The sequence below is a fragment of the Athene noctua genome, chromosome 20, assembly GCF_965140245.1.
Source record: "Athene noctua chromosome 20, bAthNoc1.hap1.1, whole genome shotgun sequence".
Classification (NCBI taxonomy): domain Eukaryota; kingdom Metazoa; phylum Chordata; class Aves; order Strigiformes; family Strigidae; genus Athene; species Athene noctua.
The window spans coordinates 11,443,870-11,470,941 of NC_134056.1; the positions used below are offsets into that span (position 1 = coordinate 11,443,870).

General features: G+C 42.1%; 1 protein-coding gene across 3 annotated transcripts in view; it reads right to left on the minus strand.

The window, feature by feature from the left end:
* The window catches only part of PNPLA7 (patatin like domain 7, lysophospholipase), a 127,343-nt gene that overhangs the window by 41,601 nt on the left and 58,670 nt on the right, over nucleotides 1-27,072 (minus strand). For all 3 annotated transcript variants that reach the window (XM_074923799.1, XM_074923800.1, XM_074923798.1), the window contains exons 21-26: nucleotides 22,896-22,956; nucleotides 20,669-20,818; nucleotides 12,561-12,624; nucleotides 11,858-12,026; nucleotides 9,950-10,132; nucleotides 9,243-9,361 (exon numbers count right to left, since the gene is read on the minus strand). In XM_074923799.1, coding sequence (XP_074779900.1) covers nucleotides 9,243-9,361; nucleotides 9,950-10,132; nucleotides 11,858-12,026; nucleotides 12,561-12,624; nucleotides 20,669-20,818; nucleotides 22,896-22,956 — 746 coding nt within the window. The remainder of the gene's footprint in view (nucleotides 1-9,242; nucleotides 9,362-9,949; nucleotides 10,133-11,857; nucleotides 12,027-12,560; nucleotides 12,625-20,668; nucleotides 20,819-22,895; nucleotides 22,957-27,072) is intronic.

Below are 27,072 nucleotides of genomic sequence, written 5' to 3' on the forward strand. Positions count from 1 at the left end.
TATATCAAAGTACTGTTGTGAATAAATGAGTTTGGTGGGTTGAAGACTGGAGATCAAGACAGGACAGTCCAAATAAACCACCTGCAATTAATTTTTATTTTTTTTAAAGTCATAACTTTGAAGTAGATGGCTCCCAAGCTCCCACTGCTTGGAGGATTTAATAGAAGCCATTAAAATCTTCAACCTCCATGGCAAATAGGAGCAAATGAGCAATTACATAGGTGCTACATATGGGAAAAGGAAAAATCAGATCGTTAAGCATTACGTGGGTGCCAAGCCATATGAAAATGGCTTTTATGTGCACGTGATGACCTATTACACAACTCACCAAGCAATTAGCATTCAGATCTGATAACAGTCACATGGCTCCGTCTGCGTTTAAGACAACTACACTTTGAGGCAGAATTTTGAACGGATGCATAAACATGATTAATATGGCTGAGCTCTCGGGCAATACACAAGATGGTCCGTCCCTGAAGAAATCAAAGCAAAACCTCTTAGGAGCAATTACGCTGCAGTCTATTACCATCCATTTGCAAACAGAAAGTCTGAAACCTTCAGTACGAGTTCACAGCCATGTCTCATGAGGTTTTCTCCACAAAAGCAAACACTCAGAGCTCACCATCTTATTTTTAGGAGTTGGGTTTTGTTTGTTCAAATAATGTACTCTAGGGCTGATCTGGATAAGACTCAAATTCAGTATCCAAACATAAGTTGTCATCACCTTTTCCAAGGAAGAGCACACATTGCTCTTCTTTCACCTTCAGCCTCTACAAAACAGCATAAAAAGTAAAACACCAAGTCAAAGGTGCAATTTTATTTTTAAGAATAAGAGAGTTTAGACTCTTCTCTGTTATTTTAGTTCCTGGATATTACCCTGAAATCAAATTTGCTTTTTGGAAGACATAGGGAATCCAGGAGCCTGACTGTGTGGCTGTCACTGGAATTCAGAGTTAGGTCTGATTTATCTACGCTTGACAATGGATGCTACTCATGACAAGAGCACAAACATGCAGGGCACAGGCGACCTCTCCAAACACCTATATGAATAATCAGAAGCTCTGAAGCCCCCACACATCAATGCGAGCTTCAAAAAGGGGTATAATAAAGAAAAATTACAACTCCACAGTGCACTGAGATACGGATATCTGCCTATACACACAAACCCACATTACAGGTCATCGAATAGCTTCCCTTCCTCAGATATGCACCTACCCCAGCAGCCAGCTAACCACACGTGAAGGAGGGTGAAGACTGCAGGCTGACTGATGCAAAGGTCATGAGGATTAACCTCAGGGCTGCTAACTTTCTGCCCTTCCAAATGTCAAGAGACATATTTGTCCTGCTGTACAAAGGGATTACTTTGAAGAAAGGGTACTGGAGGAAGGATATTTCAAGTATTCAGGGGTTTTGGGTTTTTTTCCATGACATAAAACAGATTCAGCCTGCTTTGTAGCATTTTGATACTTCCATACTACAGAAATCTTGCTTCCTCAGCTGTTATTAGCCACTGACAGCCTGCAGATGCTGGACAGTAAGCTTCACTCTTCCACTTAAAAGAAGGGAAGAAGCATTTTTCAAGTTTCTTTCATATTTCAGTTCCATTTCCTGATACTCTTTATGGCAACATCAGGATGAGGAATGGGATGCTTTTAGCAGTGCATATTCTTCAAGACCTGTCTTGCTATAGAAAAGGAAAGCAGATTTCTTACAGGCCATTTCAGTACCTTGAGCAAGCAATCAGAAATGAAACACAAATTTCATGGATGCTGCCTGTAGCAGGAGGAGAGAAAAAGAAAAAACAGTAATTGCAAAAAATCCTCACTCTTATCTTGTGTAAGTAGAAATTAGGAAGTGGTGAAAACTGAGTGCAGAAGGACCCAATCTGTGCCAGAGGGGCTCCGTACAGCACTGCTGGACACCAAGCTGGAGATGGGGATCCCGGCCAAGCCCAGGCGGAGCCCAGCACTGCTGACCGCTGCTCTCCACACCACCAAGGCTGCTCACCTGCCCAAGGACAGTGCTGGACCCACGTCAGCTCTGCCAGATCACACATCACACATCCAGCCGTTAACCTTTCCATGACACCAGGAAAGCACAAGCACACTCCCCAGCTGATTAGGACCTGGACATCCTACAGACTCAGTTTCAGAAGCAGCTACTCAGGAACCTGTTGGCTTCCAGAGCCCCTCTCCTATCGCATCTCTGCACTGTGGGAGAAGACACCAGGGCTGGCACTGCCAGAACCGGCTAGGGACTACTGCATTTGCTTATGTGGGCTCTTTGCTGCTTTGAACAGACAAGGCTGTTCTCTCAAACACTCTCAAATCTCAGCAGCCCCTGCAAAAATGTTGATTATGTCTTGGCACTGTACCCAGACAGCACACACAGGGTTACCAGCAGCTATTCCTCAGCCACTGCACAGCAGAATGAAGAGTTAACTTTATCATAATAATTGGGCTGGATATCAGGTTTCAAGCATATTCCCCAGACACAACCAACCCATGACATGAGAGCATTAATCCATATACATTTAGAGATAACAATACCCTCCTAAAACCCCAAACACTCCCTAGTGGTAACAGTCTATACTTCTCTTCCATGTAAGCGCTTCAGAGCAATTTATAAAGGATGACCTGCACAGATGCCAAAGCTGAGATGGCAAACACCTTGTTTTACAAAAGGAGAGCACAAGTTATAAGCATTTAAGTCATTTGCTCAAGCCCATGTGGCATCAGGAGCTGAACATCAGCAACATGAAATCCTGACTGCCCATTCCTCCCTTCAGTGATTTAACCCTGAGTAGCTGCCGTATCTCACACCACCACAAGCACCTCGGAGAAGCTGGTGTTGCTCTTTTAGAGCTGTCCTAGCCAAGGTCGCAATGAAGACTGGTTTTAGCAAGAATTTTGTTATCAGGCTATGGTTTTTGTATGCTTCAGAGAATCAGATTCTAATTTCACACATTTTCCAAGGTGCTTATTGTGAATTTTAAGCAGAGATAACAAGTGAAGGGCATGCTTTAACCCATTATAACCCACTGAGAGCAACCTTAAGCATTGCTATCAATAATCTATTTGCAAAACGCAGCGCAGTTCCGAAGCTCACTGCATGATCTAAGAATTATTTCAAATCCACATGCATTTCTGTTAAACTGACAAATAAGGACACCCCCCAGTATGACAGAAGCAGTTGACGAACTATGTTTTTTGCAATAGGCCCTTTGAGAGAGGACTTGAAAGTAAAGACTGAGAAAGGAGCTAAAGGGCAGATATAAAGACAAGAAGCAGGAATGACAGTGGAATGAAAAGGGTGTGAAGAAACTGGGTAACCTTAGGGCTGGGATGTAGCAGAAAGGGAAAACGGAGACTTACAGACTAACAGAGACACAGCTAGAAAAAGGTTAAATAAATTATATACAATCTAGATAGGAATGGAAGCATGAGGAAGACATTATTAAGCAAGTGCTCAAGATGAGCATTACTTTTATTCTCTAGCACAAGGAACTGGTAATACCAGCACATTTGGGCTCCACAGTTTCCTATCACTCACACCATGGAGTGTCCCTCATTAGACTCAGTCTATGTAAAATTTTGAACACAGCCAAGGAGCTGGAAACCATTTACCATGTTCCAAGTTATATGAGGAACATAAAGAGTCCAGGAAATTCTCATGGAATTTTATTTCATCCCTTCTGTAATCTCTGTATTGAGTATGTTTAGAATCCCACAGGGAAAAACACTGCTCTGTGTTCTTTATGACAGTATTTTCAGTGCATGCCTCTGGAGGAGGCTTCTGAATTCAGGCAGCAAATTCCTGCCCTCTCCCCCCACACATTCTTTTAACAGCACATGGTCTAGGTGCTTCTGGTCAAGTTTGATAGTTTAAAAAAGCAACTCCCCTCATGCTTTCAGTTACTACCCTGTATTTGAGGTACAGTAAGTGATCTTACGAGCCCACTGTCTCGATTTCAAGTACTCAGCCCTGCAGTGGTAGTTTTAAGACAATGTCCACACACACGCTGTTCTCACTGATAGGAGTAAAAAGACTCATATCGTTAGTTATCTGCCGTAGCGGAGGAATAAGAATTAATCTTCCTTAACTGTTGGAACTGAATCTGAAGCACCTGCACCGTAAAACTTCACACGGTCTCCCCAGGAGATTCTGTAACTGCCCAAGATTGAACATCAAGGTTTCACAAGCACAATGCTGCTATCACCTGCTCCCAGGAAAAGAGGCTACGGCACAGCAAGTGTGTTGTCTGCATCCTGTGAGCAAACTGACCATCCTGGGAACAGCCCTTTGTCACTGGCACATTGTTTCCACTTCAAATTTCAGCTTTTTATTCCTCAAATGTTTCATCACACGTTGTAGGCTGGGGTATATTATATCAGCTCCACCACAGCACTACCAGCCAGCCTGCTCCACCCCGTGGTGTGCAAACCTTGGTCCTGATGTACGGACCTTCATTTTTATTATGCCCTAGAAAGCCCACTAATCTTAGATATTTTCTGTGCAGTCTTCCCTGTTCTCAGGAACAGACATGCTTCTCTCTGCTTTTGTGGACCATGGAGTGACAGTCCAGAAGGGATTTTAGCCACTAGATACCTCGCACAGCTCCAGCTCCCAGTGCTCTTCTCCACAGCTGCAGTGCTGGAAACAGACCTTCAGCATTGCTGTTTGACCCTGGTCTTTGGTAGAACTAACAACAGCCCCAAAAAAGAAGAGGTTTTATTTCTAACAACCCTGCCTTGCAACACACTGCCTCAGTAAGTCCCACTGCTTCATTACCATGTTATACTGCTGAGTATTTGCACGTTCATTAATTCTGGCCGCTTGTCAACTTTTCCTTAACCAATTCAAGCAAGGGAAAGGAAAACTGTGACTTTGTAGCTTCTCTCAGAAAGAAAGCTGATAAGAATTTCACAGGAGGTGAAAGCAGAATTTCTGTTGCCTGCAGTGATCCTCTCGCCAAACACCAAAGACCTGGATCACACAATGAAGAAGTAAAAGTTTCTCAGAGTTAAGATGGCAAAATCCAATTAAGTAGGAAGCATCGAGCAACTAAGTAACAGGGTAACCACAAAACACCTCCTGTTCTCAATTATCATGAGAACAGAATTAAGAAACAGGCTGCCCTCGCCCAGGATGAGACCACAAGGGTTTTTTACATTTTAAGGCTTCTTTCCAAGTTAGAAAACACAAACCAGACAGAAAAACAAAACAAACTCTAAAACATAGTAGTATCTTTATTAATAATTCCTGACTCCTCGCACGAGCGTGCTGCAAATTTAGCCTCTGCACTTACTCTGATTACTTACTTAACAACTCTGATACCACTTAATTGCTGGGAGCATAATTAAAGTACTGTGTTACAGGCCATGGAATATCAGCAACATGTCCCTTTGTCTTCTAAAGGCAGTCGGGAGCTCCCCAGAAGGCTCTGCCCCAGAGGACAGCAACGTGCAAAGACACTATAGTAGGAGTATAATATCTTACAGCTTAGCATTTGCTTGCTTTCAAGTGTTTTACATGGATAGTTCATGTCATCAATACCTAAATTCAATTCGTTTTTAAACAAGATGAAGCAGGGGAAGCACTACAGCCACCAAATCAGAAGATAAAGCCAGGCTTTAAGGAACACAGTGACCCAAGTCAGGCTCAGCACAGCAGCCAGCAAGTGACCAGGTGGCAGATGGACCTGCATGTTTGGCCTTCTCTAAAAGTATGGAGCGTGAGCACACGGCACAGGCTTCAGGAGCACAGATAGACAGGTGAGGCAACAAGTGGGTTCATCAGACACAAATAAATCCATAACAAGGAAGGTGTAACTTGCTTCTCCCTATGCTGCTGCTTTTATCCTCCATTTTCAGAGGGCCAGAGCTAAAAATAAAGAAGAAAAGGCAGAAAGAACGAGTTGATGAAAGAGGCCAACTGCCCAAAATGAAAAGCTGTGAATCTGAGGCAAATCCTTAGTCAGCAAGAACGCTCTGTGGAAAAAAAAAAAATACTGGACATATCAAGATTTGAGGTGAAATACTAAGTTTGAGGATAAAACCAAACAGGAAAAGGAGAAATTAAAAGATGCCTTGATGAAATATCTACAAATATCCTTCAAGAGCAGCTCCTCAGGAAAGGCTTAAAATGTTCTGCCTGAAGGAAGAGGTGGTGGAGAGAAGGGCAAGGCTGTGTGTGCTGCCGAGCCCCATCCACTCGCACATCCCGTAGCACGGAGGGGCAGGACGGGCAGACTCCAGGAGCACTGCCCGGTAAAGTGCTCCACCACCACCGCATTCATTCCCAACAGGAACGTGAGCTGGTTATTATGCCTTCTTGCACACTGTACATCCAAAAAGGACAAATAACTTTTTTTAACAATAGCCCTTTCCTTCTCAGTAAACATACCTTAGGCACACAATGTATTTGTGTGCTACTGCAGATACAGCTTCTTATCAAAATAACCAAAGGGGAACAGGTCTAACACTTTGTATTATCCCATTAAGCCTATGTGGAATAGGCACGTTGGACCAAATTCACTCCTAGGATAATGACATTGTAATGAACAACAAAGCCTGTCATCACAGTTTTGCTTAAGTCAGTCTTCTGAATCAGCAAGACCCTTTTCTTTTTCCAAAGCCCTAGGAATCTCCAGATACTTCTGTATTAATTATTTACTCCCCATAAATTTTAGTTTTCAAACACTTTGCTAAGACAACTACAGAAAAACAAAGAAAAGGTGGGCTGTATGTGGGATGGCTAAAGGTCATGAGAATGACTTATGGGAGGGTTTATGCCTTTATTGCAGGGTTTGATGTGTCATTGTTCTTGCAACTACAATTCAAAGGTGTTATTTTTCTAAACACAAATCCCCTTTCCTTCCCTCAAACTCCACAATGTTTCTAACTGAAATTAAGTTAGCACTTACCAAAAGCAAAACGCTATAATTTCAGTACTGTATCACTTTGATTTATTTTATTTTTATAGTCACAAGAGAAAGAAAACCTTTAGTTCCTATGAGCCTTTTGTCATGACAAACCACAAAGATAATTACTAGGAAGCTGCTCTAGTAAAACCTCCCAAACCGACTGTCACTGGGAAGCCAGACAAACATCCCCAATATAACAACTAAATAATTGATATTAGTGGAATCACAGAACACAATACCTTTAATAGAAACAACCACCAGCCAGCACCCTGTAACTGTTACCTCTGTCTGTCTTTTGTGACCACTATGATTCATGCTTCTAGAACTAAGTAGGAGGTTACTTCATGTAGTATATTATCCAAAGGCTACAATAACTACCAGGAGTCTGTGCAGTGACCCATCAAGGTGTTTTTAGATGGAATGGGTTATAATCATGGGATGATTTTAAGTACCTAGTGCACAATCTCTTGAAGTTCCCTTGTTAGTAGAGATGAGGACCTATGAACTTACTTTGACCTTTCACAGGCAGATTTTTACAGAGTTCAGAGTAACTTTGTCCTTTCCCAGAGTTTTAATTATTTTCTCTCTTCAGTAACAAAATCCAAATCTTTCACCTTACCACAATTTAGATGACAATTCAACTACAGAAACAGCATTCTGTACCTTTCCATTGAAAACACAATGCTCACACCATCCACATGCCAGCCTGAACACCCAGAAAAATCACTGTAGTCCATGATCTAAACAGGGTTTCAGAGAAGGAAGAAATTACCCTGTTTATCTGTTCTGCCATTTAATTCTCCTAAAGTCCTCCATATTGCATGGGTGCAGAAATGATCAAATTAATGGCTAATGGCCCATGGTCACATTGCTGAATGGGTGGTGTGCGTCCAGAAATCCTAAAGCCAACACAGCAGCAGTGCAGTGGTTCAGATTTGCAGAGGAGGACAACACAGGACCAACACACAGGCTCAGTAATCCTACTCTTTCTTACCTCTGCTCTTGAAAACCAGCCTGTGGTAGCTTGCAAATTAAGTAGTAGAACAAAAAATAGTTTGGCAAAAATTACAACAGTGGTTACAGAAGGAAGAAAGGAAGGGAATGAGCAAAGTGTGCTGCAAGAAATATGAAAGTCCACGTATTTTAACGTGACATGGGCTTCAGTAGAGACAGAGACACCAGATACCTTTGTAACAAAAAACCCCACGAGTGCTTTGCATCGGTCGATTAGAAGCCTCCTGAGATACCCAGATTAAGTGGAAGCTCCCCTCCTCTGCTTTTCTTTGGGTCTCCACAGGATAGTGCTTATCTCAGAAAAGAAACACTGAAATCATCTTAGGTGAGGAAACTGTGAAAGCAAGCAGGATAAAGGCATCTTTGCAGACACTCAAAGAAACAGCTGCAGTGCTGGCTGTCTCAGCATCAAGTGACTAATCAGAACAAGCTGTCACAAAGGAGCTCTAACCTTTACTGTAGCAAATACTCCCCCCAAAGCACGCACTGGCCCAAAGACAAAAATGTGATATTTCCATGGAATTAAATAGACAGACTATGTGCAAATTATACTTATTTTTGAGAGCAGTATTTCAAAGCACTGTTTTAAAGAAGGGCTTCAAGAACATGGTGATGAAGGCAACGAAGACGGCTCAACAGCTCTCTTGAGACAAAGAGCTACTAAATTCTGTCTCAGCATAAAACTCTCAAAAGTAAAAAGGCATTCTAAAGAAAAACATCAGTAATAATTCATTTCCAGAGCTCACCAGGAATTCAGATGGAATTCTAATGGAGTGTTCAGCACACACCTTGCCCTTGTGTCTGCAAAAATACAATCTTTCTGTACAGTAAGGCTGTCAGAAGTGTACAGGTACCTGGGGTCTTCAGCGATTGTGAAGAGAACATTCTCCCGTTAGAGAACATTAATTCCCCTTGCTGCTCAAACCCTGAAGGGCTTTGGGGCCTTTGAAATATTGTGAGCCATTTTCTAATATAAGAATCCATAGGGGAAAAAAAATCCATAGTGTAGGCCAACAAAAGAAAGAAGCATCATATTTATTGCCCTGGTCATCTCCTGGTATTAAGCCCAACACATGAGAGGTCTCAAGAGGTCACAAACACTCGCGTTCCTACTGCAGAAATCCAAGCACAAATCTACACAGCAGGTTAAGTTTGTGTAACAAAAACAAGTCCTCAGCGACTCCTCCAAATGCTTCTTAGAGAACAGTGCTGATTTTACAGGATGCCTGTTATCCTGAAGAATCTGTCAGAGCCCAGTGACAGTGGCAGCAAGGAACCAGCATGCCCAGCATAATCCACCTACCTCGCCCCTCCGCCCCCAAGCACCAGCGCGATGGCGTTCCCAGTCAGAACACGAGCCAGGCGAGAAAAGTCAGAGTGACGGTCTGGTGGTTTCTGGAACACGCGTTCGTACATCTCTATCTGCAGAAGAGAGGCAGGAGATGGTCACTCTACAGGCAGGGTAGAGGCTACGCTACCAGCCAGCCACATGCTGTTAAAAAGTGGGTAACGGTCCTTGAAACGAGGTTAATGAACTATCCAAACAGTTCCATGGATCATATATGTTTCTCATTTTTGTAGCAGCTGGGAGAATTTCACCAAAGTACAGTACTTTCTTTGGAGATATTTCTCTTTCTTGAGAAGGATTTGAAGTTACTGTGAAGCATCCCAAGTCTGCCTCTGCTTTATCTTTAGGATGGGTTTTGCAATCATGGGGATCCCCCCAGTGAAAAGGGCTCTACTGCCTGTACACACCTGTCAATGTGACCTTCAGACAGCATTTACTGTCTGCAGTGTATCAAACAGCCAAGCATGCACCCATGAAGAAGACATGAGCCCCTTATCCCTATGCTTCCTCTAGTAAATTGAAGACAAACAGGTTTAAAGAGAACATTATCTGTGCAACAGTGAGTTGCAACATCAGAATATCCTGTAGTATCATTATCTCAGATTACCTCTGATACACAGATTACAGCTAAGTGACCAGCCACCAAAGCAGGAATCACTTACCAACTTGGGCAGACTTCTTTTGGAAAAGACTCTGCGTGGACAGTGGAGATGAAGATGAGCAGAACACCAGCTCCGCATGTTGAGCCATTCCACAGTCCGGGAAGGGAGAGGCCCATCCTCCTTATGGAGCAGGACAAGTTGCTTCTGTGCTCGGACCGCAGTGTTCTCCAGCATCCTCTCCAGCTGCAGCACGTTACAGACACCAAAGGAACAGGGGTGTCAGGTATTTATTTACTGCTCCAGTATCAGTTTAACAGAACAGTGAATCACATTTTATATATATATAGACACATGCACACACGTACACGTCTCACCCGTACTCCCATCTGAATCTGCAGACAACTACGCACACGAAGAACCCTCAAACAAGACTGATTTAGACAACTACATTGTTAGATGTGGACTTACATGGCACACAGAATTCTAAAATCAGGCAAGGATTCAAACCTGCATGCTTAAAGATGAATGCTTTTTACCTAAGATATAGGCCATTAAATGCACAGCACAGACGCACGCTGCTCGTGCAAAATGAGATTGCTTCCCAAGTCATACTCAAGCCCACAAATGTTCAGCATGTTTTGTTCTTTCACTTTTTCCTTTTTGCATTCCTTACTTTTATTTTTCTGTTGTTCTAGGCAACTGATGGCGACTTGCTTTCACTGCGCTTCCTGCCTCCCACATACAGTCATGAAGAACCAACACAGTGACACACAAGAACACTGCAGATGGTGCCAGTCCCAGGCTCTTTGGAGGTCAGACTCAGCACTTCACAAACCTAAAAAACCCACTTGTGACTTCATTTTTAAATTTCTTGCAGAATTTATGTGCCTGATCAAACAACTTTTGTAATAAAATATCAAAAATAAAAACGGATAGTAGGGGGGAAAAATACAGCTTACAATCTGTAATAAAATATATTAAATTATTCATAGAATACAATTTATATCTACTTTTTGCTAGGCACACACCATGAATTCTATCCAGGCAGAAAAGAATTTCTCTCTATCTTGAGATCCCACAAAAACTCTGGACAGAAATGCAAAGCTTCAAAGCAACTTGACTTTTGATTTACCGTTGACCAAAATGACTCTTTATAGGAAAAGAATTTAGCTGGAAATACTTCTACAGAAAACTTGCCATTTCAGAGGATCCGCATTCAATTATTTTTCTATTTATAATGCACATTTCTCAGGAATATTTCATTATTTATGCTTCACTGCGTATGAACCCAGGAAAATTCATGAGTATGAAACAACCTTCTTTGATCCTGGCTTGTGTCAGCCATAGTGTGGCCGGTAGGAAGAGGGAAGGGATCTCACCGCCATACTCGGCACTGGTGAGGCCGCCCCTCGATGGGTGGGTTCAGTTTTGGGCCCCTCACCCCAAAAAGGCCATTGAGTGACTCGAGCGTGGCCAGAGAAGGGCAACGGAGCTGGGGCAGGGTCTGGAGCACAGGTCTGCTGGGGAGCGGCTGGGGGAACTGGGGGGGTTCAGTCTGGAGAAGAGGAGGCTGAGGGGAGACCTCCTGGCCCTCTGCAACTCCCTGCCAGGAGGGGGCAGAGAGGGGGGATGAGTCTCTGGAGCCAAGGAACCAGCGCCAGGCCCCGAGGGAATGGCCTCAAGCTGCCCAGGGCAGGGTCAGGCTGGCTCTGAGGAAGGATTTCTGTGCAGAAGGGGCTGTTGGGCGTTGGAATGGGCTGCCCAGGGCAGGGGGGGAGTCCCCATCCCTGGAGGGGTTGAAGAGTCGGGCTGAGCCAGCGCTGAGGGATCTGGGGGAGTTGGGAACGGTCAGGGGGAGGGTCATGGTTGGACTGGAGGAGCTGCAAGGGCTTTTCCAACCAAGATGATTCTGTTATTCTGTAACCTGGACTATTAACATTGCAAATATGTGAAGGAGCTATTTCACACCTCTCCAACAGTAGGCTCCTGGTCTCCCAGCCCGACGATCAAGATGCAGTCAGCCTGCCGGATGCAGCGCTGAGTCCAGGGAGTGAGGGTGCTGTCTGCCTGGTAGAGCACGATACGGTGAATATCCTCCTGCTGTCCCAGCCAGCTAGTTAGTCGGTATTCATGGATACTGGGGACAGAAAAGGAAAAAACTAAATTCAAATGGTTTTATACCATAGCTCCTAACCAAGTAGAAAGAAATGTTAAATAATCAAATCTCAATCAGGCACAAAATCCAAAGAGCAGAGACCTACATCTCTTCCTTGTCCAGTCTAAGAATGTTAGCTGCTCACATTTCCAGGCTCATGGTTGCTTTATTTCTCTGTTATTTACACCATTGGATATACACACAGAGGAAAGAGGATGTAGTGACACTTAACTTCAATAAGACTTCCATGGCACCCCTAAGAATGAGTACACAATACCCACTTAAAGCAATTCAGCTCTTCCAATTTCACAAGTGGAAGTAACTACAGGAAAAATAACCAGCATTTGTATGAAATACTCTTGAAACATTGTTGTCTCAAACACCTTGATGAGAAGGCACTCAGGCAGACAGGCACTCTGTCTAGAAGACAGAATTTTATTCCCAAACACTGTATATTTATAACACCAGTATAGAATCTTTCTGCATTTTTTCGTAAGTAATAATGAGGACAGGTACCTATCCAGCGCAGCAGAACCAAGTCGCTGTTTGATGTTATCACTGGTGAGCAGCAAAGCAGGACCTGGAAGAACAAGAAGTTCCATATGTGAACCCCTGCCATTCAGCTCCTGACAAACTGTATAGAGAAAAATATAGCTATAACAAATGCCGTTCTGTGATTTTGCTCTGAAGACATGATGGAACTGTGGATTGATCAGGGTTGTTGTAGAAGAGCTGGCACAAAGCCTTCACAAAAACTGTCACACTTACCTACAATAACATCTTCCCATTCTCCATGTTCCCAGAGCTGTTACTGCATTAGTTACAACCTAGAAGCTCTCTTTTAGAGCATTCCCCAGTGTCATGTAGGATGGCTGCTTCTACTGCAGCTGCATTTTCACAAACACAAGATGCAGAACATCATGTACCTTTTGCAACCACAGAAAGCCCAGGAATCCGGTTTCAAGGGGAAAAAAATATTTCGCTGACCTGTTAAAATACAGAATTTATTCATCCTGCACTGAACCAACTCCCCAGACGAATCCTGACGCTCTCTACAGCAGTACTAGCTCTTATTCAACACACCAACAGGAACCCATACCACTACAAACCCCAAGGAGGAAGAAACTCCTGAATCTGCAGGGGACAGCCCGATTCACACTACTTCCACTATAAAGAGAAGTGAATGCACACACCTGGCAACAACATTATACCAGAGATTAGTTTATGTGCACCAAAATTCAAGTGCCGCAAGAAACCTTATTTTTCTTATCAGCAATTCTACTTCATCGGCAGCAATACATGCCACGTGTGGTGGAGGTTGCAGAATAAGGGCAGCTAGATACAAAAAAGCAAACAAAACTGAAGGGATTAACCTCATACCAGAAGAAAATATCTGTCTCATATAGAGAAATTCACATTTACAAAACATGAAAGAGCAGTCACTTTCTATTAATATTTTCATTATGTAATCCTTCTTTTTTTTCATTATTAAAATAACTGAAATTTATATACAAAATAACAAAACAACTATGTGAAGTCCCTCAAGGTACATAAAGCAGCATGGCTTAATGTGTTTAGTAAAAATTAAGGGACCACGAATGAACAACATGGTAAAAGGTCGCAATTTCACACTTACATGCTCAAAAAGCAAAAGCCACCAGTAAAGTATCTGGAACCAGCCGTCCTGACCTTCAGGGCCAACTCACTTCCCCTACAATGCTCGATTCCTCCTGCAAAGACTTTATTCTGTTTCAACACACTTTAGTGTTAGACTTGAAAAACTCAGAACTATAATTTTTCATCTTCTAGTTTCAAACATCCAAATAATGTTTGCTCTTTGTTACACTGATGATGTAGGAAGAGCAAACAAAAATGGCCAAAACTATCCCATAAGCAAAGACCAAAATATAAAAAGGAAAAGCTGGTTAGAAAGCGCAGAATTTAATTTCCCCATCCCTCAATAAAGTTTATAGCCGTTGGTTCCTATCAAAGCAACAACCCATATTAATTCATAAGCATTTCAAGAGCAAAACTAGTTTAACCTGCCCTTTACTCCTGCATCTGTGCTGCTCCCCCTTTGTGCTTGTCTACAGGGAACAGAACCAATGCTTGTGGGGCTTTTTACCACCTTATTTGTAACACTGGTAGATTCTTTGATCAGATTCACCATTCAGCCTCACAAACAGTTGGTCTAGCACAACACTGGATGGCACAAAGGGATTAAGAGAGGTCTCCCGTAAGAAATACTGATGACACTGTATGTGATGAAGACAGCTTTTGAAAAAGCATTTAACAGCAGAGTTATCATTTGTGTTCATTAACATGTCGAAGCTCTCAGCAAAACAGAAATGATATGTAGACCAAATATTCTTCCAGGGTATGTGACTTACAAAGCTTTATGACAGCGGTGGAAGTTTAGTAGGTAAAGACAAACAGCCAGGAATGCAAAATGAGCCGAGGAATACAATAAAAGTGTCAAGTAAGAGAGACTAACGCCAAGGAGGGAACAGCGTGCTCCACCTCTGCGTTTGCCTGCTGCCTCCCTGCACCCAGTCACTCAGATCCAAGAACACCAGCAAAGGAGCTTGGAGTGCACCACACTGATCTGCTGCACTGGGGCCCGTGCCCTAAGATGAAACCATGAAACACGGTGACTCTGTCAGCCAGAACACCTTGATACAAGGCAAGAGGCAGACTTTGTAGAGCTGGGGAGAATCTTTATGTTAGTCAAGTTCACACACAGACATCCTGAATGGGGACAGCACATCCCCATCAAGCATCAAAAGAGCCTTGGAGAGGTGTATGAGTTCAGAAACCATGTGCACTCACCTCACTTTCATATTTGGAAAAGAAGCATTTCACAGTATATGACACAAGGAGGCATGTGCACAGACACACAGCGGTGCCAGCCCCCTCCACACAGGACAAAGACACCCAGACCCTTATTCACCCCAGCACAGAACATAGTGATGCTTCTAACTGAACCGACTCTGTTTTGTTTCAGAAATAACAACCATCTGCACTGCACTTCCAATTTCTAGCAAAGTCCCAATTAATCAACCATTAAATAACCCTCCATTAATGCGATCGAGAACACCAACATATGCGTTCTCATAAAACAGAATGACCAAGAGTGTTATTTAAACTAAACTGCTGAAAGCAACAAAATAATTAAAAAAAAAAAAATCACTCCAGTACATAGCACTGGAACAGCCACACCAGCAGGCAGGAGCAACCAAGACAACATGGGGGTGCATCCTCAGCGTGCACTGTCATAGCTACACACCATCAGCGCATGATGTTCTGGCTACACCTGACATCAGCCTTGCAGGCAATTTTCAGCTGCAGTTGGCATCACGAAAACATCCCTCCATCCTCCAGCAGCTGCCTGCACCCTTCAGGGGCTGTTCTTTCTGTGGGATTAGACATGGGGTGAATAGCTTGAAGTTAAGAACATAGGAGAGGTGATATGAGGTAACATCAAATATTTATCTAAGCCCAACAGTGTCTCTCTGATTTCGACCAGCAACAGATTGCTGGGGAAGAGTATTAGAGCAAGGAAAAAAATAATTATATTCTCTGAGCCTCCAGCAATCTGCAGTTCATTAATTTCTCTCAAGCCAGACGTGGTGACTTAACAGCCCCTGGGGGATTTTTCTTTCAGCCAACTCACTGAGATTCTGAATCCCAGCTTTTATGCACTTCAGGTGAGAAAACTGCACAGCTTACCCCCAGGCAGAGAGGATCATGATTCATGGGGAAATCTCATGGAGCATCTAAACTGGTACTCCAGAGTCATCTGTTTTTCAGTACAGAACTACAATTCCGTGAAAGAGAAGTAAGGAGAAAAAACTGCTGGCAAATATCACAGGTCTAGTTAATTTTATCTTTTAGGAATAAAGGCACTCAAGGAAAGTGTTGAGACAGCCCTTCCACAAGGCTTCCAAGCTCAAGTCCTGCCCCAGTAAAGGGACATAAGCATCACATGAGATATAAAACTCCTCCTTTCCCTCCAAAGATGAGCATGATACTCACTTTGGTAATTGTTTCCCACATAACATCAATTTCGTAAGATATGCAGGAGTGGGAATACAGATATCCTAGTTCAAGTCTAAAAAAACATAGTCAAAGAGTTGCTGAAAGAAGTCAAGGAGCGACCTCTGATCCTTAGAAATGGTTGCAAATCCACCTCACCTGGAAAAAATACCAATACATCCAGTACAAAAAGCACTGTAGAAAAATTTTAGCACAGAAAAATTACCTGCCTGGATTTCATCAGAAGAGGATTTATATATTTGGCCTAATAAAAGTGTACAGAATTGTGTCAAAAGAGACAGAACTGATTAAGAAGTTTGATATTCCAGTGTAGGAAGATCTCACCCAGGAAAAAATATCAAGTTGTGTCAGGGTCCAGACACCACACTAAACACTTAACATTTAAATCTAATCTGAGTGTAAGGAGGGGAAATTCAGCCAGAACTACAATTAAAAGCTCCAATAAATTATTAGTAAAGATATTGCGGTGAGCTTTCCCATACATTATACATTTTTAGAAATTAAAAGAAAGCTTTTATTTAAAGGGCAGAAAGGAAGGAAGGAGATATATAAGTTGGATTTAAATCCCTCTCTACTTCAATGTGAAATTACGTACAATCAGAGGGCTCCCACATATAACCAGAATTCATAGAATCATGTAATACCATTTAGCAGGTCTCAGTAAAGGAACAAAAAATTAGTTAGGCAAATACCTTTAAAAAATCTGAATACTGCAGAGGAGCTTTTTGATAAGAGATGTTCTTAGCTCTACCAGGAGTAAGGGGAAAAAAATAATAATAAAAACAGACATCACAAACATTGACCAGAATTCATCAGCATGGTTATCCTAACCTGAAACTTTTGCACACCTTCATTTCATTCCATTTCAGAAGTAGAAAATTCTGTCCCTGTTTTTTGGAAGTTTTATATTCTACATCCTCTTTTTTTCAGAGACCCAAAGACTAAGATTCAAAGAAAGGGCTTTCACTCTGAAGCACACAAGCAAACAGAGTGAGGGAGCAGTGATGTAGCCTTTGGTTCATCATGCTCTGCAGGACCTTCCTGCTCTCTCCTCGATGCTCAGATCATGTTTTACATTCATACCTGTCTCAAGATGAAGGCAGATTCGTGTAGAGTTACTGCCACCAGGTACCAAGTAACTGCTTCACCATCCAGCTTTCAGCAGAACAAACTCCATGGAAACATGAACATCCCTTAGTCTTTAACTGGGACACAATCACACTGTCCAGAAACAATATCTGAATTATGATAAGCCACAGAAACACCAAATCTCAAAGAAATCAGCACAACTTGGTTGAACAAAGCTGTGGGTGGTACCACAGATTGATGCTCCCTGCATGCAGCATGCAAGCACAACCTGGCCAGCCAGGCCAGTGTGCTCTCGGGCCCAGGAAATCCAGTATGGAGAGCAGCCTGGTCACACAAGGTGTTCCCACCGCAAATTAAAAAAAATAAAATATAATTAAACTCACAAAACAGAATCAAGCAACCAAACCAGTAAGTCCTGCCTTATTACAGGCAAAAGTGTTTTAGAGGGGAAAAAGAAAAAGAAATATTCTGAATACTTTTCCAATTCTATATTAATTCATGGCATTATGAAGCTTCCACTATCAGACTGAGATATTCTATTAGTCATTATTTTTATACTCCTTTAATAGGATGGAAGCAGTTAAAAATTAAAAAAAAAAAAATCCTGTTAAAACAGATTAACCTGCAACCAGCTCCAACTCACAGCACTGCCAATAATGCCAGTTCCAGGAAAAGAAAAATCATCCTCTAATCTAATTTTGCAGCTTGTGTTACAACCCAGCCTGCATCCCAATCACTGTCCCCAGGGCGAGGGTCAGCCTGCAGCCAGGGCAGGGTGTTCCAGGAATGGCAGTAGCTGATACCTCATGAAGATTTTTGCAGTGATCTCAGTATTGCTGCCCAGGTCCTCCTAATTTCTTCTATCCTCTTGACGCCAACCTGCAGCAAGGGGATTCGAGGCACCACTGCAATATTTATCTAAGTTAATATTACTAGGAGGATTAAGGACTTTTTAACAATAATACCCTAAGTTGTAAAAGAAAGCTAAACCCAACTGCTTTTACCCCACATACTAAGACTACCCGCCACCGCTCTGGAACATATTTCAAGCCCAGAGCAATAACACAATATGGATCAAATGTTAAGTCAAGTGTTACATGGCAACATCTGATTACAATTTATAACAAAAAAAAAAAGTTGGCTCAAGAAAAAAGAAAAAGAATAAACAACAAAAGTATGCTAATAGCAGCAAATTTACACAGCAAAACCCCTTCTTTTCAAAATTAGGAACATACACTGGAAGAGACTTCCTTAAGAGAAAGATTTTCATTGAAGCCTTCTCAAGCATATTAAACAACACCTCTTATTTCCATAAATACGTTTAAGGTCTAATCACAGTTCACACCCAAACCCCAGGTGCTAAATAGCCAATCTGAACACTGGAAGTGGGTCAGCACTGAGGTGGCAGAGGCACGGAGCTCCAATCCACCAGCTGCTCAGCAAGGCCCTAATGCAAATCTTTTCACATAACATTTCAACTCCCCCACATGCAAAATGGACACAGTTCTAATAGTGAGGTGAATACCAAGACAATCTAAAAATAAACTCAAATTTGGCTTCACAACACTGACTTTACTACTCATTTCATTTTTCGATGCAAGAAATCAGAAGAAAAATCATTCCAAAACACAGTCCTTTTCTCATAGCAAAGCACCATCTGGCAGATTGCTCACAGCACTTTGTCGCAACCCAGTAAGGAATACCCAAACAACTTATAGCCATACTACAAAGGAGAAAATACAAAAGCTACAAAAATGAACCAAAAAATAACCAACACAAGAGAATGCTGCTTCTGCTAAATTAAAAAAAAATCCAGCCTGCATGAAAAAACCATCTGCACTGTACAGTATGTAAACACACAGAGTAAAGCACTGGCAGAAGGTTAACCACTGTCTCAGAGCGTTGTGGGGCTGAATAAGCAATAGGCTGCCCCGACAGAGGCTATCAAGGCCAGAGAGCTTGGGCTACCAGCTGTGTTTTGAACCATATGGCTAGCTGTGTTTTCACACAACACTTTCCTCTTCCCACTGCAGCCGTCTGCTCCATTTTGGCAAGAACTTCAGATGCCAAGGTTGTATAGTACCATCTATAGCTGCCAAGCACTACACAGACGTCAGTTTAGGCAAAGAAAGGAAAAAAGAAGGGTGAACGAGGAAAGGCCAAGTGATCATAACAAAACCCCTCGTTTGTCACCTTCTAGTTGCTTTCAAATAGAATGGTTATTTTTATTCTGAATAGTTCATCTACCTACTTAAGTTTCTGTTTGTTTTATTTAAAGGCTCCTAGTGCTGTCACACATCAAAACAAGCTGGCAACAATCCATAAGAAGTACCCATTAGCAATATAGCTACAGCTGAGATCTCTGCTCTGTTATGGATATAAAATTCTTCTGCCACCTCAAAATAAGAGGAATCTTCAAACACCCACAAATTAGTTCTCACTGTAACACATCTCCACCATAAGCTGCACAAAACCTCATATTTCAAAAGGGTAAAGAGTTCAAGCGTCAACAGCTTTTTTCGTGTGCCTGCTCACCTAGAAGATTTTTAAAGCAGAATAATAAGTGCCAGCTCCAGATACCCTTAAGGTCAAAATGGAAATAACCAATAAATGTAAGTGGCTATACCTCAAGCATCTTGTAACCTGTACTTTTCAAAATAATAAGCCGTGAGATAGCAGACTAACAATTCATCAAAGGACTACAGGAGATTTACTCAAGAGATCTATGATAGTGCATGAGGATGAGAGGAGGATGTTCAGGAAATGTCAAACTGTAGTACCGAGCCTGAACTGAATTAAATACATGGTTTCGTGAGCAAGTGGAACTTGCACACACAACTTCACCAATGGATAAAGCAGTTGATAACTCAGCTGTGAGCTGAATACATGGTTTTGTGACCACAAGACAGACAAACAAAACAGTGACAAATGGGACGATGATTTAAGACTTCAGTTTGGCCTTCCAAGGCCAACCTGGAACTCCTCCACAAGCCTCTTTCATCAAGGCTTATGCTTACCACTCATTGCACTACCTCAGCAAAAGAAAATTGCACCAGAAATCCTTTGGTGGATGAAGCTGTACAGTTGAGGAATCCTGAATGACTCTCACACATGAGAGAGAATCAGACTCTCAGACAGGCACCATGGGAATGGCACACTGGTGGGGGGATTTGTCCCCTGGAGTGCCTGCAGCCTTAAGAGTGCTGATGGCAGCCAAGGCAACAGGCCAGACAGACTGGACAATATTTCTGAGTCATTAAGGCCACAAAGTTTTCCACTAAAATTAAATGCACATTAGGCATGAGGACAGAGAAGCAAGAGGTCATGAAAAAGGCTGATCCTGAGCGCTGCTGTACCACCCCCCCTCCTAATGCAGCATGAATCCACCTTTGACTAATGACAGGTACCTGACCATACCTCTCCAGAAAGAGAAGCAGCTTTTATTTACCATGATGCATTAACATGCAAGCACTTCTTACCCACAGCGCTGAGAGCGTGCTTGAGCTCCAGAGTAAAAGCTGTAAGTGGCACCTCTTCAGACACTGGCATAACTGCTACTGTGGAGAGATTGCTGGCAGGATTTCCGGCATCCCACTTGCTACTCGAGCTGTGTAATCCAAGAGGATGAGCTGTTTGAAAACAAAAAAATTGCCATCAACCAACCCAGAAAGCTAGGTGTCATTTCATTGTTTTCAGCTGCCGGGCAGCAAGGAAAGGATGGCTGAATTGTTTAACCTAAGATAAATGTAACATCCTCCACATCACATAAAAGCAAAGAGTTCCCACATATTTCACTCATAAGAGGATGAAGATCAGTTGCCACCATTTTTGGCTGCTGACATAGCCCGCATGGGTAGAAGTTAGGCAATGTTAAAAACATCTGGATGCCAGGAACAGGTTAAATGCAATGCACATTTACTTGACCTGTTAAGGACAAGATAAAAAGGCACTTTGAAGGACCACAACTTTGAGACAGGCATTGATTTAGCCCGCAAAAGGAATTAGCTTAAACAACAAAGTTCCTATAGGGAATGCGTATCTCCATCTATTTCACTTCTCTCCAAGATGGGAAAATGTGGAGCTATACAGATACGTCCTTAAGAGTTTTAAAATAAAATATAGAACCTCTGAAGTAGCTGCAAAGTAACTGTGAAAGTACCTCCAATATAACATAATAAGCTAAGGACAAAGACTATGGGCAGAGGAAAGCATTTTTTGACAGAAGCATGTGATACATATAATGAAAATCTTCCTAGATAGCTTAGCTCACGAAAAGAACAACGATAGAGGTGCTCTACAAATGGTTCTTTTTATACTATTTTCTTCCTCTTTAACTAAGCCTTCTCAGACAACCTTACGTTGCTGCTAACACTAATACTCAGCCCTCAGTACACAATAAACTTATTGTCATCTAAGTTAGGGTTTAACATCCTGCTTATCTTATTTCACCCAGCAAAGGCCTAAGATACACCATTAGGATGAATTCTTGAGATGGACATATGAAGTACTTGATATGAAAACTCATTCAAAGTCTATATGCAGGATCAACAGTACACTGCAGGACACAAAGAAATATCAGAGAAACTTTTTTCTAGTATGTTCAGTGATTGAGTTATTCATTTCAAATCTTCTAAAATAGCTCTGTACAGCACATTACATAGTTTTCCACTCTTTTTGGTGATCTTCAAGAAGATATTTGTAGGTTCAAACACGGTACACATCACTGCTCAACTCCTTCATCTCCACCAGTCCTTCCCTCCTCAGAACTTCAATGGAGATTCTCTGATTGAACTCCTATTACTGACACCGATTTTCCTCCCACTTCCTCCAGATTGCAGATCATCCTCTTCCCAAGCAGTTTGGACTCTGCCCTAGGCCACAAAGGCATTTCAGCATGCACAGAAGCTTAAGTACAATTATCAGTAGAGATTGGTACACAACTGATTACGCACAGAAAGCTGGGCATTTAAAGGAAGAGCAGACTTTGAGGTTCACTTCACAAGGCTCCGAAACATGAGCCAGCTACCTTATTTTCAGTCTCCTTGGAATATTGCAAAAATAGTAATAAAAGTAATTAAAAAAACTCCAACTAAACAAAAAAAAAAATCAACTAACCTTCAACAGCAAAAAACCCCACGAGACTCTCAGTAGTTAACATGCATCTGTTTTCTTTTAAAAGCTGCTCAGGAAAATTTGGAAAATTTCTTCCTACTCACTTCAATCAGTAAATACACTTTGTTTGGCCTCTGCCACATACACAAAGCTTAAGAACCAATCCATAGCAGACCATTTCCTCTCAGACAATTCATTAAGATAATGCAAATACAGACATATTAAGTCAGACTACATGCAGATGCCACTCAGCATGATTATCTGATTCAAGTCTATTACAGCTGCTATTTCCAATGCTCCCTTTGAGCTCTTCTCTTGCAATAAATTAAGGAAATTTCACCACACATATGCAGCAGTACTTTTCTATCTCAATTGCAAATCATTCCATTCCCACACTTAATTAACTATGCTCCGCCAAAAAAAAATTGTACACATATATATAATAAAATCACCATTCACTTGTGACAACAGCTAAAATATTTAGCAACAAATTCTTTTTTCAATTATGCACTTTCTGTTTCCAGATTTAACAGATTTAATCTAGCTCCAAGGAAGCACCAGCATCAATGGGAGTAGTCCAGGAACAAGTCTTACCTCCCTGCTGAAGACTGCCAAGAATCTTCTCGCCCAGCAAGTGAATAAGTCTAGTCACAACCTAGCAATGGGAGAGAAAGAAAAAGAAAAGAAACAAACATACAGGCAGAATATACTAAAAATAGTGTATCTAAATGGATACTTTCAAACTTTTGTAAGAATTAATATTAAGTTGAACCATACAGAGACAACCATACAACCATAGCTTCTTTCCTGACTGTAATGTATGGTGAGTGTTCATTTGTCTTGATTTATTTTACCTAATTGTACTCTCATGTAGAAAAACAAGAAAACAAAACAAAACCAAAAGAGGTAGTATTTAACTTGCTTTGGGAACAAAAGAAAAAAATCCGATTATTTTGGGAAAGATGTCAAATTGCATTTTCAGTTCTGCTTATTTCTCTCAGCAGCGTACTTGCACCTCTACGTCACTCTCACTATTCAGTGGCTCTTGCACACTTCCACCTTCTGTAGCTACTAAAAGGCTCAGAAAGGTTCAAGCCTGTACTCAAACAGATCCCACACGCAATCTTGGTTTCATCTGACCCCCTGTGAATTTGTTAATGTTTACAGGAACCTATTTCAGACATCCTGAATATATGCGAAAACACACTCTAAACACTTGCAGAATCAGAACAAACTATCTAAGAAATTGCTTTCCCCCTCAAATTATGTCTGCGTGGTACCTTTGAAGGGACAGATTTTTTTCCCAGCTTTTTTTCCCAACAGAACTTACATGGATATAAACCAATATTCCAATAGCCAAGCTTATCTGAAAACTGACAAGCTTATCTCCAACATTAACAACCAATGATTCCCAACAAGTTGTGTAGCAGAAGACTAATAATTGTAATACCAAGGAGTGACAGACTTGGAAAACGCATCATTTATTCTGAAAAGCTTTGTGTTTTACCAAATAAGGAAAAAAGATACTTAAATGCATTTAAGAATTAATAGAGCAATCATTAAATACTCTACCCCAAACAAATAATTCAAGGTCAAAATAACTCTAATCTCCAGGAGGACATTAAAAAAAAACCCCAAAACCACCACAACAAAAGTTCTCCAAACTCTTAACAAGCTAAACAATCAGCAGCAAATGGCTGCCTTGGATTTTGGACAAAGACAGACACACAGTTGCTATAAGAACAGGCACTTCATGATGCATCTTTCAAATAAAAGAAAGTAGGCACTAAGAGAGGTCAGCATGCCCATCAGAATCATTTATACATCCTGCTTGAAAAAAAAAAACCAAACCAATAAATTGCCCTAGACTATGAAACTCCATAGCTTTAACAAGCACCAATATTTTTTAAGCATCTGTAAGGGGAAGGGAGAAAAGCAAACAGGGAAGCTTCCAACAGTGCGACTTAGAGCAAGGATTAAGAGCTAAACAAAGTTCTTTCCATAATTTCTGTCCCATAGTCACAACTGCAAGTTCCTAAAGATGCCACTTCAACCATCTCCTCAGTGATTCAAGATCAACTTCCTTAAAGTTTCTCTTATTTGCAGCACCAGCAGACACATGTTGTCCACACCCTCTTTGCCGAGGGTGCCGCCAAGGAGAGGCTGCGGAACCGCAGCAGCTCCTGACAGCAGGTAGGCTCTCAGCCTCCTTCCTGATCCTGGAATCTCTGACAGGATCTAAAGAGCTTCCATTTGTCCAAAATACAACAAGAGCTTGTTGCTACTTTAACACCACCAAGATCTGCAGTTCTGGGACTCAATAAATGGCGCTGGATGTAGCTACAGAAAATTGCCCCAGCTATGGGGAGCAGGGAGGAAAAGAGGGAATTCTCAATAAAAATTGTAAGACTGATTGCCCTTCCTAAGGGAGATAACCTGCTTCTCAAGAGTGTTCACTCTACCCAGCTCACATGCATTCACCTAATAACCTGTATCTGCACACTAGGACTTTCCTTAAGCTGTTTTGGAAGGTGTTATGAACATTTTACACTCCTGAACCACTTCAAACGTCAGAATTTTAATTACTTACTAAGACCATCTCCTGTATTTAGAACTTTTTCTGCTTTATAGACAGCTAAGGAGAGCTCCAGCTAAGCTAAAGAAAATGTCCAAGGTTAATGACAGAACTAAGAATAGAACCTATTGGCCTCATTTTCCAGTTGGCTGCTCCTATTACCGGGAAATATTATTTGTTTTGTTTGTTAGAGCAAACCTTACAACCTTGGTACATATAGATATGGAAAAATTATTTCCCCGGTGACTTTGTAAGACAAGCAAATTGCTAACCATAACAGGATGAGTCACTCTGTCGCAGTCATAGCAACGTCGAAGGAACATCAATTTGGGATCAGAGCTAAGAGCTGGCCTGAAATTTCTTTGTAGTTTTATATCACGTATTCTAAATTTTATGTCACAAAAATCCAATATTTTCCTTTAAAAGAGACCTGTCAATCTGAGGGAGAAGTCAATATAAATCACATCTCTCCATTGACAACAAACCCAACCTTCAATGATTGACCTACACCCATTACTGTGCAGGGCAGCCAGAGCAGCTCTCACCAAATTCAGTACAACTGGGGAGAATTCAAAACCAATAGACAAAAAAAAAAAAAAAATCACCCTCCAGTTTTCCAAGCACATTTATTCTAACCCCTACAGTAACAGTGCACAATAAGTGCACAGTTCAATGTAGCCCAAGAGACTATGACAAAGAAGCCAGGAGACCCAGAAGAGGACCTGGGGTGGCATGGAGGGGGCTGGTTTAGCCTGGGGAAGGGAGGAGGAGGAAGCAGCAAGCACAAATCAGCCATTGGGCTAGGAAGTCTCGGACAGGGATTGAAGGAAAACAGAGTTATTCCAAGCGTGCCTGGAGGAGATGGAGGCAGGAGAGAGGCAGGTAACAGGGCACTAGCAGTCAGGTACCTTGGCCCAGACATCTGGGCTGTGATTCTACAGTCACTTATTCCCACCTTACCCATTTAGCTGTATTTCATAGGAAAAGCTCTGGGAATTGGCAGCAAGGGCCTGAGCAGAGGGGGAAGGCAAGAACTCTGGCAGTGCTGCTGGGAAAACCTGGAAGAAACAGTGAGTTTCCGATATTCCAGACGTGCAGTGTGCCATAGAGCCTCCAGCACTGCCCCAGCACAGCTGAGCCACTGACCGACCAGGTACTGTTTTCCCAAAAGTAGGCAAACCTTCTACTACCCCCTCCCTCTCCCATGCAAACACCAGTCTTTCCCAAGCACAGGGCTAGAAGAGTGCAGAGCAATTCCCAGACATCTGTATGTGCAAAATTGTCTCATTTCCACGGTGTCACTGTCGCCCAGGGCTAGACAGCCTTCACAGCACAGTCGGAAGCGTTGGTGTACTCATCCCTATGGCACATCCTGGATTTTACAGTCTCTTCTAGCACCCAGCCCAGCAAACACATACCCTGCTCTCCACAGGCACCGAGTTGCAGCCCAATCCACTGGCACAGAATTAGATAGTTTAGATTTTAAGGCCTGAAGAAAAAGCTGCACTGCACGGCAGCGAGTTGGAGTCCAGACTTCTAGAAGGCTTCTAAACTGGGCAAGAACATTAATTGCCCGCAAAATAAATGCAACTCTTTGACCCCTTGTACTTGGGATAGAGCCAAACTTGGTTTAATTTGTGAGGAAGTTGAATTTACCATTCCTCACGACTTGAAACCACACTAGCAGTGCACAAATCCTGCTCAGATAATCACAGTTAACCTCAACAATAAGGAGAAGCAGAGGTATCGATTAGGCACTCCTGTTGTAAGGCCAAGTGTGAACTGTTGAAATTGCCATGCTGCAGGTTAAGCTTGTCCTTGTGAAAAGGAGCACACTTTCCTATCTGCTGCTACCATCTCAAGCTGTGAAATGACTCAGAAAAGTCACAGGGCTTTGACAGCAGCCTATAAGGTTTCCAGTTCAAGTCTGGGCTCTGGAGCCATGGTTTGCTTGGGTGGTAAAGATGGCTGACTGAACTTTCAAAAAAAATCCCCAAAGCAACCAAAAATCCACTCTCCTGAGCTTATGCAAAAGTTTTTTCAGACCAGAAGGAAGAAAACTGACCTTACAGGTCTAAAAAACTGAGTATACCTCCATCTCAAAACCTACTCGAGATTCCAGGTACATCAGTACTATTCTCCAAAAGCCTTAAAACCTCTCATGCTCTCACAGGCACTACTACAACCATAATTTCT